The 16334-nt window shown below is 42.5% G+C and overlaps 2 protein-coding genes across 5 annotated transcripts; one reads left to right on the top strand and one right to left on the bottom strand.

Annotated features, from left to right (window-relative positions):
• Nucleotides 1-362: 362 nt before the first annotated feature.
• Nucleotides 363-6544, bottom strand: LOC310809987 (actin-related protein 2/3 complex subunit 1A-A). 3 transcript variants are annotated; one of them, XM_083677554.1, is made up of 10 exons: nt 6386-6544; nt 5256-5386; nt 4616-4720; nt 4014-4236; nt 3667-3774; nt 3056-3262; nt 2458-2533; nt 1410-1600; nt 1079-1169; nt 363-648 (listed from the first exon to the last, which is right to left on the bottom strand). In XM_083677554.1, exons 2-10 carry the CDS (start codon nt 5317-5319, stop codon nt 643-645), a joined length of 1071 nt encoding a protein of 356 aa, XP_083533680.1. In that variant the 5' UTR covers nt 5320-5386; nt 6386-6544; the 3' UTR covers nt 363-642. The 3 variants fall into 3 exon arrangements, with proteins under 3 accessions (XP_083533680.1, XP_083533681.1, XP_083533682.1); XM_083677555.1 differs by having other exon boundaries at nt 5256-5389; nt 6386-6542; XM_083677556.1 differs by having other exon boundaries at nt 6414-6508.
• A 539-nt stretch (nt 6545-7083) lies between these two features.
• prkar1aa (protein kinase, cAMP-dependent, regulatory, type I, alpha (tissue specific extinguisher 1) a) lies at nt 7084-16109 on the top strand. Of its 2 annotated transcripts, none has more exons than XM_083677636.1 (11): nt 7084-7196; nt 8486-8673; nt 9002-9169; nt 9427-9518; nt 9606-9667; nt 9777-9823; nt 10189-10347; nt 10507-10567; nt 10827-10948; nt 11396-11477; nt 11796-16109. In XM_083677636.1, the coding sequence occupies exons 2-11, from the start codon at nt 8500-8502 to the stop codon at nt 11966-11968; spliced, it is 1140 nt and encodes a 379-aa protein (XP_083533762.1). In that variant the 5' UTR covers nt 7084-7196; nt 8486-8499; the 3' UTR covers nt 11969-16109. The 2 variants fall into 2 exon arrangements, with proteins under 2 accessions (XP_083533762.1, XP_083533761.1); XM_083677635.1 differs by having other exon boundaries at nt 9002-9205.
• Nucleotides 16110-16334: the final 225 nt, after the last annotated feature.

The raw sequence follows: 16334 nt of genomic DNA, 5'->3' as shown, positions 1-16334 counted from the left end.
GTGGTCTCCAATGACAGCGGTTCGCCTAAAGTGTTGTGAGAAAAACTCTTGTAGACTGTCTTTGTCTTTCAAATATTCCGTAAATATTTACTTTCCCTGTGACCGAGGACATAGCCTTCCGGCTGCTGTTGCATCTTGATACACTGTAGCAACATAAACACAACATTTAGTAGCTAATTCAACAGTTCACAAATGATCCCTAATGCTATTTACACTCATTAATTATTCCTGTATACGCACTCTGCACTGCAGGCTTACTAGACTCACTTGCCAAAGGGAGCTTTTGTATAAATTAAATACAAGGAAAGGATTGAAAGTGAAATGAACCAACACAATGATATGGAAAACCGGTACAAAGCATATTTGTTTAAAAGTATTGATTTATTGATTCCCATCACCAATAATATTATATTGAATATAACATGTTGATGTGATGTTGCACAGTTGTGTAGGCCTACTCTTCCAGTTGGAAATTAACACATCAATGCTATACATGTTTCTCTGTAAACAAATAGGCCTATGGTAAATTGGCAGTGATGTGAAAATAACTCATTGAAGGATTCGGCTTGATCCTCTGAAACAGTGATGGTCACACCAAGGGCACAGTGACTCCTGTTCTAGACTCCTCCAACCTCCATGGACTCAGTGCTGCACAGATGGAAAGATAACATTAAATATAAACACAAGCTTATTACAGTGTTATTAAGGGATGCAGTCTGCCTGTGAATTCTGAATGAGAAACACACTGCAATTGTAGTAGTTGATGGTATTGTGAATGTGCTGATATTGATGGTGTAAAATAGTGTCATCATGCTGCATTAGTGGCTGAGGACTTACTTGTCTCACATACCAGATGGCTGTGAAAATGAGCTAGTTTCCTACTGCAGCTGATTCCTAATAATAATATACTGTATGTATGCACTTAACTGGAGCATCCTGATATCCAGAGCAATGAAACGTAATTCTGCGCTTAATTTATACACAGTTTGCCCTTATGGGGTATGCTTCTTGGATACCCAGTCAGTTCCAATCATCATCCTCTGTATTGATCCCTGTTCATCTAAGGTGAGTACTGTACCTTAAAGTCCCAGAGCACCATCGCGCCATCCAGACCCACACTGCTGAACTGGTCCACCTTGGCCCTCTCCCCTGACACCACACACAGCTGACTGCAGGAGACAAGCCAAGAAAGACTTACTAACATTTGGTGGACATTTTTCGAGAATATTTGTAATATTATGTTTTACAGATATAGATACACACACGCATGCACAAACGTGCACACACACACACACACACACACACACACACACAAACACACACACACATGCACACACACACACACACACACACACACACACACACTATAGGATATAGTATAGGATGTAGGATATAGAACATATTCTTACGTGATGCTGTTCTGGTGCAGGCAGCCCAACTCGTTGCTGTCATCGTCAGTGGCTTTCTTGTCCAGGTTTCGGAAGTGCTGCATGGCGGACATACTTCCCTTGGAAGTCTGCTTGGGAATGTCCAGCTTCTTCACAAACTCCAGACTGCCCGGGCCCTTGTAGGAGAACTGGTATGGGCAGCAGTCATGCCCCTGAAATGAGACAAGGATCATTAGACAGTGTCAAGACTTTAGAAAGGATATATCAGCTCTTGGAATGGGAGCCAAACTCCAAGTGAATGTCTTAGTAATAAATGACATATAGCCTCAAATCATGTTTTAAAAAAAATAATACTGCTCTCGTGCAATGTCATTCCTTGTGCACAACTAGATACTATATGTTACAAAAATCAAGTGCTATTTTCTGGTTAACATGTATTTGCTCCATTCTTTACATTTGGTTGGTGGCCCTACTGTAGAAATCACTGACAGTGTTTTTAAATAGTATACCCCTCTTCTCAATCCTTGCCACTGCAATGCAGGTCTCTAGCCAGACAGCCATTTTAAATGGTTGTAATTTGTTAATGGACATGGCTGGATCAATAAAACATGAGTAAATTGACAAAGACAGTAAAGTGATCTTATCTATTGATCTTTTTGTTTAGGAGAGTTGATGTAAAGTGGAGGAGGATGAGCAATACCCTGCATTAAATGGCTATGACCTACCAGTAGGCCTCGAACCTGCTATTTGGGACCTACCGCCCAAGGTCATACTCATGTACAGCAGGAGCTATTGGGCAGTAGGTCCCAAACAGCATCTGTCTCATGTTTCCTGGTGTGCTCTAATTGGCTTTTGGCAAACCTACACTTACTATACTCTTATCTGATAAGCAGTACTAAAGAGCTTCCAGCAGACAGACACAGCGAGGGAGAGGGAGAGAAAGAGAGAGAGAGAGACAGAGGGTGAGAGAGAGAGACAGAGACAGAGACAGAGAGACAGAGATAAATAGGGAATGAATGAGAGCGAGACAGTCCATATGACAGGCAAACACAAGAAAGGTATCTCTCACCGCGGCAACAATCTCAGTTGGGTTCACATAGAGAACGCTCACAAGAGGGAGGCGTTCCGTTGTCAGTTGGGTCACCCTGAAATCAACAGATGGGTCAGAGGTTGTTAGTACAGTATATGTTTGGTTTGTAGAGAGTAAACAGAGAGGACAGCCTTCCTTTATTCCTTACTTACTTACTTACTTACTTGGTGTAATCACTGATCTAAACTGAAGGTGGAGCTCCTTGGTAACTCAGCTACATAACCATTGTTAAACTCACACCTATCAAGTCACTCTCAATAGTATTCACACAGGGCCTGGGATTTGAGACCTGTCAGTGCAGATGAATGAAAGGAGACAAGGGTAGGAAGCCTCTTTCGACTACTGGGGTGCACCGACAGTATAAGACCACTGGCACACAACTAATGTCCTAAGGCTGGGATTTACTCTTTGAGAATGAAAATAATCCCTCTCAGAATTGCTGTTCCCAAAGGTGAATCCCATTGTCTACTGTACGATAGACAATGTTTTAACTATGGACATAGTAGAACCCCCCAAAATGTTTAATTTATAATGCATATACATGTACATGGACATTTTGCCTTTGTTGGGGACTCACTCTTTTCCCTGGGAGGCGTCAGCCACACTGATGCTGCTGTTGTGGGCCACCCAGGCCAGCTGGTCTCCGCTGGGGGAGAAGGAGACGCTGTGCACCCAGCCACCACAGTCCTTGTGCTCCATCAGCAACTCCCCAAAGGGCATCTTCGCCCCCCAGGCTGTGGGGCCTGGCTTGTCCTCAATGTCCTTGATGTAGGCAGAGAAAACCCTGGGAAAGTGATTTGGTAAGTGTTAACAGACCAGTTTGTACCAGTGGAGGCTGGTGGAGGTAGAAATTAGAGGACGGGCTCATTGTAATGCATGGAATAGAATGAGGAATGGTATCCATTAAATAAACATTCCTCGATTTTTACCTCCACCAGCCTCCCCTGGTTTGTACCTACATCCACTTATAGCAGGCACTCCCATACATCCAAAGCATTCTGTTGCCCACAGACACAGTGATGTCAGGCTATTAAAATATCAAGCCCTTTGGTTTATATATGGAGGTGTCAAGCCAGGTTTGGGAATAAACCTGGGAACAACATGCTGCATGTGGGCCACCCAGTGCCTGGGTCTTGAGAGTGCCTTGGACACAAACGTGTCCTCTGTAGCAGACATTATCATTCTAACCTGCAGTGGAAGTCAGAAGAACCTGCAGCCAGCAGGATGTTGTTGGGGTGCCAGTCCAGACCCAGCACTGTGGAGCGGATTGTCTTCTTGATGTGCTTACTTAGCCACCTGCAGGGGTCAAAGGATGAAGGTTACATGACAGATTCCCAAAGTACTCTGCTTTTTCTTCACCTAGTGTTTCATGCAACAGTATACTGTAAGTTTTGGCAAGTAAAATTACCAGCTGTGATTTTAGTGCATTCAAACTTCAGACCACTTTCACATTAGACTAAAACCGGCAAAATGCAGCAAAATTCCAGTATGTAAAAGAGGTTTCCATCATATATTGATGATCTCTTATCTCTCACCAGTCATTCTCCTTCTCAAAGTAGCACACAGAGATTAGTCTAGCCCCACTGCCCAGGGCAAACTTATTCTCCAATGGAGACCACTTCACACATGTGGCGGCCCGGTTGATCCTGACCAGCACCAGGGTGGGCTTCCATACACTGTCCTTCAGGGTCCACACGTATGCGTTCCTGTCCGAGGCACATGTCACAATACGGTTGGACTCCGGAGCCCAGTCGATACCTGTGAAAATGTATTATTGTTTATCAACTTGTCTAGCATTTATCAGTGTTGATGTGTTTTAGTGATATTGACTAATTATGCCATATGTCAAACCAATTAATTTGACCAAAAGCCAAAGAGAACTGAAGTGAGAGCAGGTGGGTGCCTACATCAGCTCACTTCTCCATTTGTAGTACAAAATGTCAGCTTTGGAGCTAGCCTTAGAAATGTTGTTCTTGCTTGTTGACAAAATTCTCAGCCTAGCACCCAAGCTAATAATGGTTATTCAATGGACCATTCATATGTTTGTAAGTGTTGCTACAATGATATCCATGGTCTTAACTCAAAGTGAGTAAGTAAAGTGAATGACTAATCCCTTCCTGGTTCTCTGTGTCAGTACCTGTGATGCGTCCACTGTGCTCTGTCAACTCATGGATCTTGAGCCACTCCTTGCCCTTCTTCTCATAGATGATCACCAAGCTGTTGTTGGGACTCACGGCAATCTCTGTGGGGAGGAGACATCTCAACACAAGTACGATATCTTTCATTCACTAGCGATGTCTATTTGATGCGTAGAACTACTAGCAACACATTCAGCAGTACATCAATGGTGTAGGCAAGATACTGTGTGTTCAGTAGCAAGCTCCAGCATAGTCTACAGCAGATATACAGTAGCATATTCTCCCATTTAATGTATGAAATACAAATAAATAAACAAATGACTGTTGAGATAGAACATTGGGGTTACTATATTTCTAGTAATGCAAGGGAATAGTGGGAGAGTACCATGGGAGTAAATTCTCAATTGCAATTACAGTAACTGTTGGAGTGCAGTCAAATGCATATATGGTATGGATGTCCATTATATTCCTTCTATTGATAATCAGATTAACTGTGGATCTGCAGACAACTTTAATGGACATCAATTACGGAAGAAGGAGAAAATGCATCCTCGGACTGCAACATGAGTAGGCATCACCAAGCCGCTGGCTTTACTGGGAGATTGAAATGCGGGCAGACTGGTTTGCTGTTTCACTTACGGGTTCTGTCTTTGTTCCAGGCGTGGCAGGACAGGGGCTCAAGCCCAAAGCTGTATAGAGACATGTCTCAACAAAGCGGGCTGTGGAATGCTGCTAGGAGAGGAATGTCTTGTCAGGGATTGTTTGGAAATCTACTGCAGCAAAATCAGGGATGAGGGTGAGGGGAGAGAGAGAGAAAGAGAGAGGTTGGGTTAGATTGTTGAGGATCGCTGATGAAAAACAGTTGTAGAAATAAGGTTATTAAAACCCCTTTTTACAGACTTCATTGACCAGATTGTTGAGTGTCTGCATTGCTTTTTTATCTTTCCATGACCATGACCACTAAGCCAGTGTTAGTTTAGTGAGTTGAGCAATGACTCAAAAATAACAGTGAACCTTGTCAGCCTTTGCACACACTATGCAAACACACCAAATTGCTACCTTTAAGTTGTACATGGTGGGTCTTGCCTGTTTCCTGTGTTGATACATCTAAGCTCCTTCTTGCCTGTTTCCTGTGTTGATACAGTTCTATCTGGTGCCTTCATATCTGAATAAGGGATGTGTCTTTTATATACTGTACTGTAGATACATATTTATAATGTGAATGAATAAGAACTTGGTTGAAGACCCTCAGAACACTGGGGGAATTTCCTGATTGATCCTACAGTATGAACCATTTCAAACTGGTCATATTGCATTTCATTGCTTTTATATGCCTCTGCCTCCAATGCTTTAGTACAATCTATTTGCCTCAAATGCGTCTCTAATCTTGATGCCCTTGATAAATGGAATTGCAACACATTTCTGCATGGGCTTTCATTATCTTGTGCCCGGGAGTTGAGGGTGGCCCCTTATCGGACTAAATCACCATAAAGATTACGGTTCACACACACACACACACACACACACACACACACACACACACACACACACACACACACACACACACACATACACACACAGACACACACACACACACACACACACACACACACACACACACACACACACCTCTGAAACCATTTGAAACTAAGAGAAGGAGCTTAGATGTAACAGACAAGGAAAACAAAAGCACTTCTTCCTTCAGTGAACAGGAATGACAAGGTGTTATAAAAAGAACACAAGGACACAGGACAGATGAAGGCTCTTACCTTTGCTGCTGTTAAGGTATTGGGTTACTCCCTTGTGTGAGTGTAGTGGTTGCAGGGCTGTGTTCGCGGACTCTGGGCAGTCGACACGAATGAAGCATTGCAGTGGAGGACTGGTGAGGACACGTACAGGAGTGATAGAGGGGAGGAGAGAGAGAGAGAGGGAGGGAGAGAGAAGGAGAGAGAGAGAGAGAAGGAGTGAGAGGGTGTGTCTGTGTACACAGCTATTGAGCAAGCACCTGGGACAAGCCAAGGAGAACAACCTACAGGCATACTTTGAGATGACTGTTTGATATCCATCATGTTTAAAATTCTTAGCATCCAGGTTTGTGAACATTCCTCAGACACAATCAATTATGGAAACAGGTCAACATCAGCATACTTACTCTGTTTATTCAACCACTTTATTATACATGAGAGAAGTATTTTATAAGTTAATTTCATCATATGAACAAAAGGAACCTCTCCTGAGAATCAAGATGTGTGCCATTAGTGTTGGTGTAGCTAGGCCCTATAATAGTTTCACAAGAACATTTGTGATGCTACACCAACAAATTCCGTTGATGGTGTAAACTAAATATCTGTTGTCATAACACTCACTGTCTCTGAAGTGTTGGCAGGCACTACAAAAACATGTAAAAACAATACATGGCTCTTTAAAGGCATTGACGTCAATGACAGCTTTCGATTGGTCCAAATCTGTTTCCGGTAGGGCAGCCTTCCATCCAGGACTGAGAAAAAACAGGGACGAAGAACTATCAGCGTCAGAAAGAACACTATCGTGACAATTAGGAGAGTATTTACATCGGGTTTGGTAAGTAATATTGCTTATGTTTCCTCTGAATAATTGTGCTGTAATCTGAGGAATTGCTTGTGAGGTAGGATCGCTTGATTAGGATCTGTATCTCTCGCCTTCCCCAGTTGTTATGATAACGCAAGTTAGCTAGCTAGCTAGTTAGCTTTTCAAGATGGCTGTTCGCTATGAAAAGACCTCTGTCGGCCTGAGCTACCTTCAACGTATTGAAGTCTTTTTTTTGTCTCTACCATTGAACATGTATATATGAGCATATATATTTAAGACAATAACGTGCTTTTTGCAGTATGTTAGGACGGAGCCTGAGTCGTTTGTGAGCGAGCTAGTTAATGTAGCTGCCTACCCAGGAAGGGTGTTGGACTAGACTAGAGAAAGATGTTCTTCGGTAGCCAGCTAGCTATGCTAACTTAGCTAGCTAACGTTCTCATTTTTTTCAAAACGTGATGATATTTCAGCTAATAAAGTGTTGCGATTAAATCGCTTGCCAATTCCACCAGGCTATCCACCCACCTGTAGAGTTTGTGTTTAGATTTTCTCTATTATCCAAATCAATTCATTTGACAGACCACTAATAATACATTCTGAATCAGGAGGGATACTTGCACTTGCTGCAGGGCTAGAGTTGTATTGACATAACGGACATTTGCAGTGCATACTTTTGTTTGGACGTTGCTCTTGGCTTCTCTCTCTTTTAACCCAGTCTCAGTAGGCTATACTGTCCCTCACCATCAGTGTGATATTGAGAATGTTTTGGCACCCTGCTGTTGCATGTCTGTCAGATTCCATCACGATTTTACTGCGCAGTCTCTCTATGAAAGGAGAGAGAGAAGATGGTCTTGTTTTTTTTTTTAGCTGGAATGTTTTATTTCTGGCTAACGCAATGCCGATTTAGGAGGAATGTTAGTTGTGTAGTTAATTGTCCACTGCCCACATGAGACTAAATGGAAGAAGTATGGCTAAATGCTCAATTTGTGACAAGTCCAACCAAACTCCCGCCCTTGTTTTTCTTTTTGTTTACCCTCTACTTGCCTGCATGCAATTGTTGTCTCTATCGTTTTCTCCCTTTGTTTCCACAACCTCATTCTGCTCTGTTGCTGCTACCCTCTGTTTATCAAACTTAAACAACCCCCCCCCCCCCCTTACTGTCACACTGTTGTCGTTTCCATCTGTTTATCAAACTCGCTCAATCTTCCCTCTCTCCCTCTCTCTCTCTCTTCCTCACCTCACATGGTGTCCACTTCTTTGAACAAATACCAAATACTGGCTGTTTATTTATCCCTCTCTGTCAGGTCATTAGGTTGTGATGGCGTCGGGCAGCACAAGCAGCGAGGAGGAGAGGAGCCTGCGGGAGTGTGAGCTCTACGTGCAGAAACACAACATACAGCAGCTGCTGAAGGACTGCATCGTCCAGCTGTGCACCTCCAGGCCTGAGAGGCCCATGGCCTTCCTCAAGGAGTACTTCGAGAGGCTGGAGAAGGTGGGTGGGAGTCTGGTTCTAGAGGAAGGGAATACGCTCACTCAAACTGTGTACTGGAATGGTGTTGGGAAGTACCATCAAGACGTAAGAGCAGAGAGAATCCTTCTCTGTGTTGCTGCTGCCATGAAAATAGACAACGGTTCGACCATAGTCTTCCTGTGATCTGGCAATGATTTTTATATTCAGGAATGTTTTTTTTCAGTGTGATAAGTACAGTCTAAACAAGGGCACATTCTCATCTTCAGTTGAACAATATATAACATAACATAATATAAGTTATATATTTTTGAACTGGCCTCTAACCTAACTGACATGATGCCCTCAACAGGAGGAGGCCAAGCAGATCCTGAGCCAGCAGAAGTCCAACTCGCGCTCGGACTCGCGGGAGGATGAGGTGTCCCCTCCCATGAACCCTGTGGTGAAGGGCCGCCGCCGTAGGGGCGCCATCAGCGCTGAGGTCTACACCGAGGAGGACGCCACCTCCTACGTCAGAAAGGTCAGGGGTCAGCCCTCAGCCAATCACACGCTACAGGTGCACCCTACAACTGTTACTACTACTCATATTGGACAAACAGATGATTGTGGATGATATAAGATTGCAATTGTATCTATTATGTTGATGTGCTGTGATATTAATGGGAATTATGTAGTATTGATATTCTTTTGCATGACATCAGTATAGTCTCATGGCCTGTGGTGCAAATTATTACCTGTTGGACATTGATTAATCTGACTGCTTTTTTTTCTCTCCAGGTTATCCCTAAAGACTACAAAACAATGGCTGCTTTAGCCAAAGCTATTGAAAAGAATGTGTTGTTTGCTCACTTGGACGACAATGAGAGAAGGTAACATGACGACTGTAGGCTACCTAAGGAGGATAACTCTTCTTTCAGTGTTTTTAATTGTACTGATTGTGTACTCTTCATTTGCAGTGACATATTTGACGCCATGTTTTCAGTCACCTACATTGCTGGGGAGACAGTTATTCAGCAAGGTTTGTTACGTCTTCACAACATTGGTATGCCTTATATCTGCTATGAGGTAAGCAGCCTGCTATAATTTAATCACAACACACGCCTTATATCTGATGTTCTGTGCTTCAGGTGATGAGGGAGACAACTTCTACGTCATTGATCAGGGAGAGATGGACGTAAGTTGCTGCTTTAGTTTGTATTTAGCCATTTAGTTTAGAATGTATGTAACTGTTCCTTACATGGGATATTCAGAAAATATTGATACAGTATATGTTTTCTTATGGTCTCAACTATGAAGGCAAAACTTCATGGAATTGTTAGATAGAATGTTTGGCATAGTATGGTAACCCTGCCCTGTTGTAAACAGCCATACCACTCCGTCATCAAAATTTGATGGCTTCTTGAAAATAACAGATGACATCACCTGTTTATTTGTGTATCTACATTCTTAGCCTTTGTATCCGCATTTTCTCAGTGGAACAGAATCACATCGCTGCTCTGTCCATTGGTGATGTTGGGGCTCTTACTCCCTCTCATACAGGTGTACGTAAACAACGAGTGGGTGACCAGCATTGGGGAGGGGGGCAGCTTCGGAGAGCTGGCCCTGATCTATGGGACCCCCAGGGCAGCCACAGTCAGAGCCAAGTCCAACGTCAAACTGTGGGGCATCGACAGAGACAGCTACAGGAGAATATTAATGGTGAACCTTGAATTTTACCTGGTGGTATTTGTGTACTGCTTTTCGCAAGGTCTCAAAGTACTTGAATTCCTCATTGCATATGGTCAATTTGCTGCTCTTCTGATAAAGCAACAGCTGGTTATGTTATCTATTTCCTAATGGGCACACTCTCTCTTTCAGGGGAGCACTTTGAGAAAACGCAAGATGTATGAGGAATTCCTCAGCAAGGTGTCCATTTTAGGTGAGGAGTCACACACATTCTTTGTTTCATTTGGCAATGGCAACTTTTGTAACAACCATATACTTCAGACATTACACAGTGCTAACCTCGTTTTATATTGTGTGAGTAGAGTTTACAAAGCAGGGTGCTACGAACAGACAACCCTTGGTCTTTCTTATGATTTCTCTCTTTTTACTCTGAGCGAATAAGTTCTTAGTTTTTACTGAGTATTTGGCACCGCCTGGTGGACAGTTTGAGTAATTTCGTTTGCCCTCTGCAGAGTCCCTGGACAAGTGGGAGAGGCTGACGGTGGCTGATGCTCTGGAGACGGTGCAGTTTGAGGACGGACAGAAGATTGTGGTGCAGGGAGAACCGGGCGATGAATTCTTCATCATCCTAGAGGTAGGAGGGAACCCACCCAATCCTTATTAATTATTATTATTTACCATTTTGATTTCATTAACGCTGTGATACTCAACCCTGTTCATGGAGAGCCGCAGTGGGTCCTGTTTTTCGTCCCAACCTAGTGCTATCACACCTGATAGAACTAATCAACTGATCTTCAAAACCTGGATTAGCTGAACCAGGTGTGTCAGTGCTAAGTTTGGATTAAAACCCTGTGGTGCTGTGGCTCTCCAGGACCAGGATTGAGGCTCACTGCCATAGAGTCTGTTTAAACTCAGACATGTATGTTTGCGTGGGTGCGGGTGAGAGGTTCAACATTAATATTCTCAGAGCTAACAAGAAGATTGATGCCTCCTTTAGCCTGTCACTGGTCCAACTGTGTTGTGCCCTTCCACTCTCATGCTGAAAAACAGTCGTTGAATTGAGTTCCTTTTCTCTGTGCAGGGCTCAGCGGCAGTGCTTCAGAGACGGTCAGAGAATGAGGAGTTTGTTGAGGTGGGCAGGCTGGGGCCCTCCGACTACTTTGGTGAGTGTAATATCAGTACAAATTGAAGATCCCATCTTCTCTGGAAATTGGTATTTTATAGTTCAGGTCTTGTATGCAGAGAAATGATTGTATTACTGTGTTTTATCAATATTTATAGCACCTTAATTACATGTTGATTGATGAGGATTTTAGTCAAACATGGGAATATTTAAGTGCTAAGATTTATTCAGTTTGTTATTTTTGTCTCTAATGTGCTTAACCTTTTGGGGATGATTTTTTTTCTTCTTTTTTTATGTTGAACAATTTCCTTTTATGTTGTTGTTGGTGTTGATGGTTTTTCTCCTTCCCGCCTTGTAGGCGAGATCTCCCTGTTGATGAACCGCCCCCGCGCCGCGACCGTGGTCTCCCGTGGTCCCCTGAAGTGCGTGAAGCTGGACCGCCCACGGTTTGAACGTGTGCTGGGGCCCTGCTCTGACATCCTGAAGAGAAACATCCAACAGTACAACAGCTTCGTGTCACTCTCTGTCTGAGCCCCTCTCCCCGTTGCTCCTCCCCCATTAACCGCAGGGTCCACCAATGCAAATCTGCTTTATTTTCTTATTTGTACTCTCTTTACACTTTTACCCACACCCAGATGCCCACCCATGATCGCTTATATGTCTCCAAGTCATTTTCTCCTAAAAACTTTTTTGTATGTACCCCAGATTCCTTTGACACTTATTGATAGGCTTTTAGGCTTTTTTTCTGTAAAATGGGAAATCAAATGAAAGGGTGTTTGACTTGTGTGCCTCTGGAAGGTTCAGGAGGCACAGATGAGGGGTTAAGATGAGAAGAACATGACCAGGTCCCATAGAGATTAGGATTCTGGATCTCTTACCATCATGTTCTCTATTGGCCCAATCCTAACTTGAGAAATATGCACAAATCTCAAATGTTTAGCTTGAATTGTTCAGTGTTGTTGAGGGGAAATTTGTGCGAAGGTTTGAGTGGCACACACCTAGCCACGTTAGGATTTAGTTCTTTTGTTTGCTGATGTTTATACGAGTGGCTCAAAATTGATGACATGGAGTGAATGTGTTACATAGTATTGTTCTTTGGTGAGACTGTCTTAAGGGCAGGAAGAAGAAGAAAGCAAGAATTGAAAGGCAATGTCATGAAATACTCTTCATGTCAGGGGTCTAAAAAGACAAAAACAGGTATTGAAGTGATTTTGTCAGGTACTCGCTTAATGTTTTGAATAGATACGCCAAAGGCTTATCCATGTTATACTTTGCGTTTTTAATTGTTTGTAACAGTTTATTTTTTTTCTAGGGTACTTAGTAGAAGTGAAAAACATCATTCTGTCTATGGTGACATAATGTGCTCTTTTTATTGTTATAGTTGCACATATACAGCTTATATATATGAATATATAATAGGGGTAAATGACCATAACCATATTTTTTTGCACATTGTGATATATATATATATATATATATACACTCACTGAGCACTTTATTAGGAACACCTGTATACCTTCTCATGGTGGAGGTGGTGTAATGGTGTGGGGAATGTTTTCTTGACAGACTTTGGGCCCGTTAATACCAATCAGTCATCGCTTGAATGGCACAGCCTATTTGAGTATTGTTGCTGACCATGTGCATCCCTTGATGGCCACAATTTACCCATCTTCTAATGGCTACTTCCAGCATGATGCACCATGTCACAAAGCAAAAGTTGTCTCAAACTGGTTTCATGAACATGACAATGAGTTCAGTGTTCTTCAGTGGCCTTCCCAGTCACCGGATCTGAATCCAGTAGAACACCTTAGGGATGTGGTAGAACGGGAGAATCACAGCTTGAAAGTGCAACTGAAAAATCTGCAGGAATTGCGTGATGCAATCATGTCATCATGGATGAGAATCTCAAAGGAATGTTTCCAACATCTTGTGGAATCAATGCCACAAAGAATTGAGGCTGTTTTGAGAGCAAAGGGAGGCCCTACCCTGTATTAGTATACTGTTCCTAATAAAATGCTCTGTGTGTGTGTGTGTGTGTGTGTGTATATATATATACATATAAACACACACACACACATACAGTTTATATGCGTCTGCTAGTTCATTGTTCAATGTCGCTACTGGTCCTAGTATTTCAAAGGAGTGAGGGTTTGACTTGACTTTACCTCTTGTGATCAGACTGCATTTTCTTTCCTTACCCATGTTACGCGTGTAGACCCTCTCTGTTTTTTGTTTTTTTATTGTCCCATGTATTTACAGTGGGGATGAATTCTATCATCTGTTTGCCGTCTTCGAGTTCTAGCTTCTGAAGAATGGTTTGTTCCGCTGAACGTTGACCTGGAAGTAGTTAGAGTACAGTTCATGCCAGCCACAACCAAGCTAGTGCCAAATATGAAGCTGTGGTTTCTACACCATCACATTGAACCGGAGTGTGCTGTGTTAGAGGGAAGGTGTCGATGTGTGATCTTCTAAGTCAGTTATGTTCCTTCTAAGTCCTGTATGTACCTTCTAAAGAGGTGGAACTCTGCTAGGAAGTTTTGGGGGGGTGTGTTGTATTGTTGCCTGTGCAAGGAGAGCTTGTGGAATCCACTCCAGTATTCTGAGCATAATGCAATTCAATTTCCAATGATGTGTGTGACCCTATGTCTGAGTGGAAACACATTCCTTGTGCTAGTCTCGGACACAGTGACACACACTCACTCTAAACATGAGGTGGAGTTGCCAGAGCGGACAGTGACTGCCTGGGATGATGTCCATATCCAAGGTTATCCCCTGTGCGTGCGTTCACGTGTGTGTGTCTGTGTGTGACAGCTGTGCAACAGCTTGCTGTCATTGTCCCATATTCTGAATGGTGTTACTGTCCTCTCCTCATGTTGTCATGAATGACCCCCTGGTCATTCAAAAAGACCTTAAAAGTGTGGTCACAGAGCAGATTTGGGTAGAACATGAAAGGAGTTACTTTGAGGGTCAAGTTGACCAGAGTCTTAATTCAATTTCAGTATTCATCTGACCGTTCGCCCTTAACATAAGAGGCATACCACAGAGCTTTAGTTTTATCAGAAATGTAAAGTTAATTTGATTTAATTTGTCATCATGGTACTGTGTCAAGCTTGACGACTTAATGATAGATGACCTGTGCCATAAACAGCTTTCTAAACAGTATAACTTATCTCTATTTATTGAAAAGTCTTGGTCTTTTGTCGTTTCTTGCCCATTAACTGCAATTCGTTATGGTACCGTGTAATCATATTTTGTGATTTCATCGCATTCATGCGTAGATACGAAATAATTCTCCCCAGTATGATTTTAGTGTTTATAAAGGCCAGGGCGGGTAGAACTTCAAGGTGGACTCTTCAGTGTATAAATGGTACGTTTGCTTCTCTGTTCTGTATTCCTTTACTCTATTAGATCTGCTGTGGGTCACTGTAAGAGTTCTGTCTTGGGTGAAAGGAACAGACCATTCTGAAGACCGAACGCTGTGTGTTCTGTCTCGTTGCCGTCTTTGAGAAGTGCCTGCGTTCCAGTCTCTAATAGAATTAAAACCAAAAGGATTCTGTGTCACCACCACCATGAGTTTGGTACCGTGTGCATTTGATGTTTGGGTCTATTCAAACATTTGTTGTTGTATCCTGAACATTTGCCATCAATGATTATTTTGTAATATACAGTGACTATTGAACAACCTCTCTTAACCATACAGGTTTCAAGTTACTGGTGTTATATTCTCAAGCAACGTCTTAAAGGTATCAAAACTGAGATTTATATTGACAGGAATCTGTATGAAGTAGTTCGCTAAAGTGGAACTTCAATCTCTTAGTTCTGGACATCATCATGTTGCTTTTAACACCATCGGGTGCGCTGGATAAGGCGCTTCAACTTCAGACTGGATGGAACGATCATTGCCTCGCTAGAAGTTCGGGTTCACTACCAAGTCTTTGATATTTACTGTTAATTGTCCTTGATGTATTGTTTGAATTGACTGAATTTTGTCGGGCAGTGTATCTTGTCCCACACCTAAGATGCCAACGTTGAAGTGAAGATACTCTGGTTTTATGGCAAAAGTAGAGAAAAGGGAATATTGGCTTCTGGAAACGCAGTTGTTGGCCTCTATTACGTTTCTTCCCAAGCTATGAGTATCCTATGTTAAAAACATTGAGTGAACTACCATCTATCCTTTTATATCTAGTGGCTTGCTTTTTGTCCTATCATGTTCCTTTTTCTAAGTCATCATTCACTAACAACAGTATTCTGACCAGACGGTCAGCGAGGTGTTTTGAGACCGACTAACAATCGCCATCATAGCTTTACCAGTGTGTTCGCGACCCAGACAATGTTTGTTATTGTACAGGTGCAGTACGAAATCCAAACGGAAAAAACGTTGACTATAGATTTTTGCCTTAGATACAGTAATCAGGGCTTAGAGAGAAAGAGACTTCTGCTTACCGCTCCCATTCTTCAAGCTCTCAACGTTTGTAAAAAAACAAAACAAAAAAACAAGCCTGCAGCCGCCACCGAGCTGTGGGTTTCGCCAGAGGACCATTTTTCTATTGTTGTTCTTATCCTTATTATGACTGTACAAGGTTTGATTTTACTGTTTGTGCTCAAAGTTATAATCCTTTTTGGTATAGGTTGTCCTAATGGCAGGTCAAGCAATAAAAAATAAATTCTTACATATTGGTGTAAGTGTATTTAGTGTGTGTTTGTCATTGATGTAGACCTTGTTTCCCCCATCCTAAGTGGATCCACATGCAGCCTCTGGGTCAACCTGGATGCCCTTCATCAGAGGCCTGCCTAACGTCACTGCAGCAGAACCCACTAGAGAGGGATGTTTAATGACTCCAGCTTTGCTTGTGCGGCATGTATTCATTCCAAGGTCACTTCATGCTTTTTTTTTTTT

The sequence above is a fragment of the Argentina silus genome (genome assembly GCF_951799395.1).
Source record: "Argentina silus genome assembly, chromosome: 9".
NCBI lineage: Eukaryota > Metazoa > Chordata > Actinopteri > Argentiniformes > Argentinidae > Argentina > Argentina silus.
Note: the sequence above shows the minus strand (reverse complement) of the source record. Positions and strands in the feature narration are given on the sequence as shown.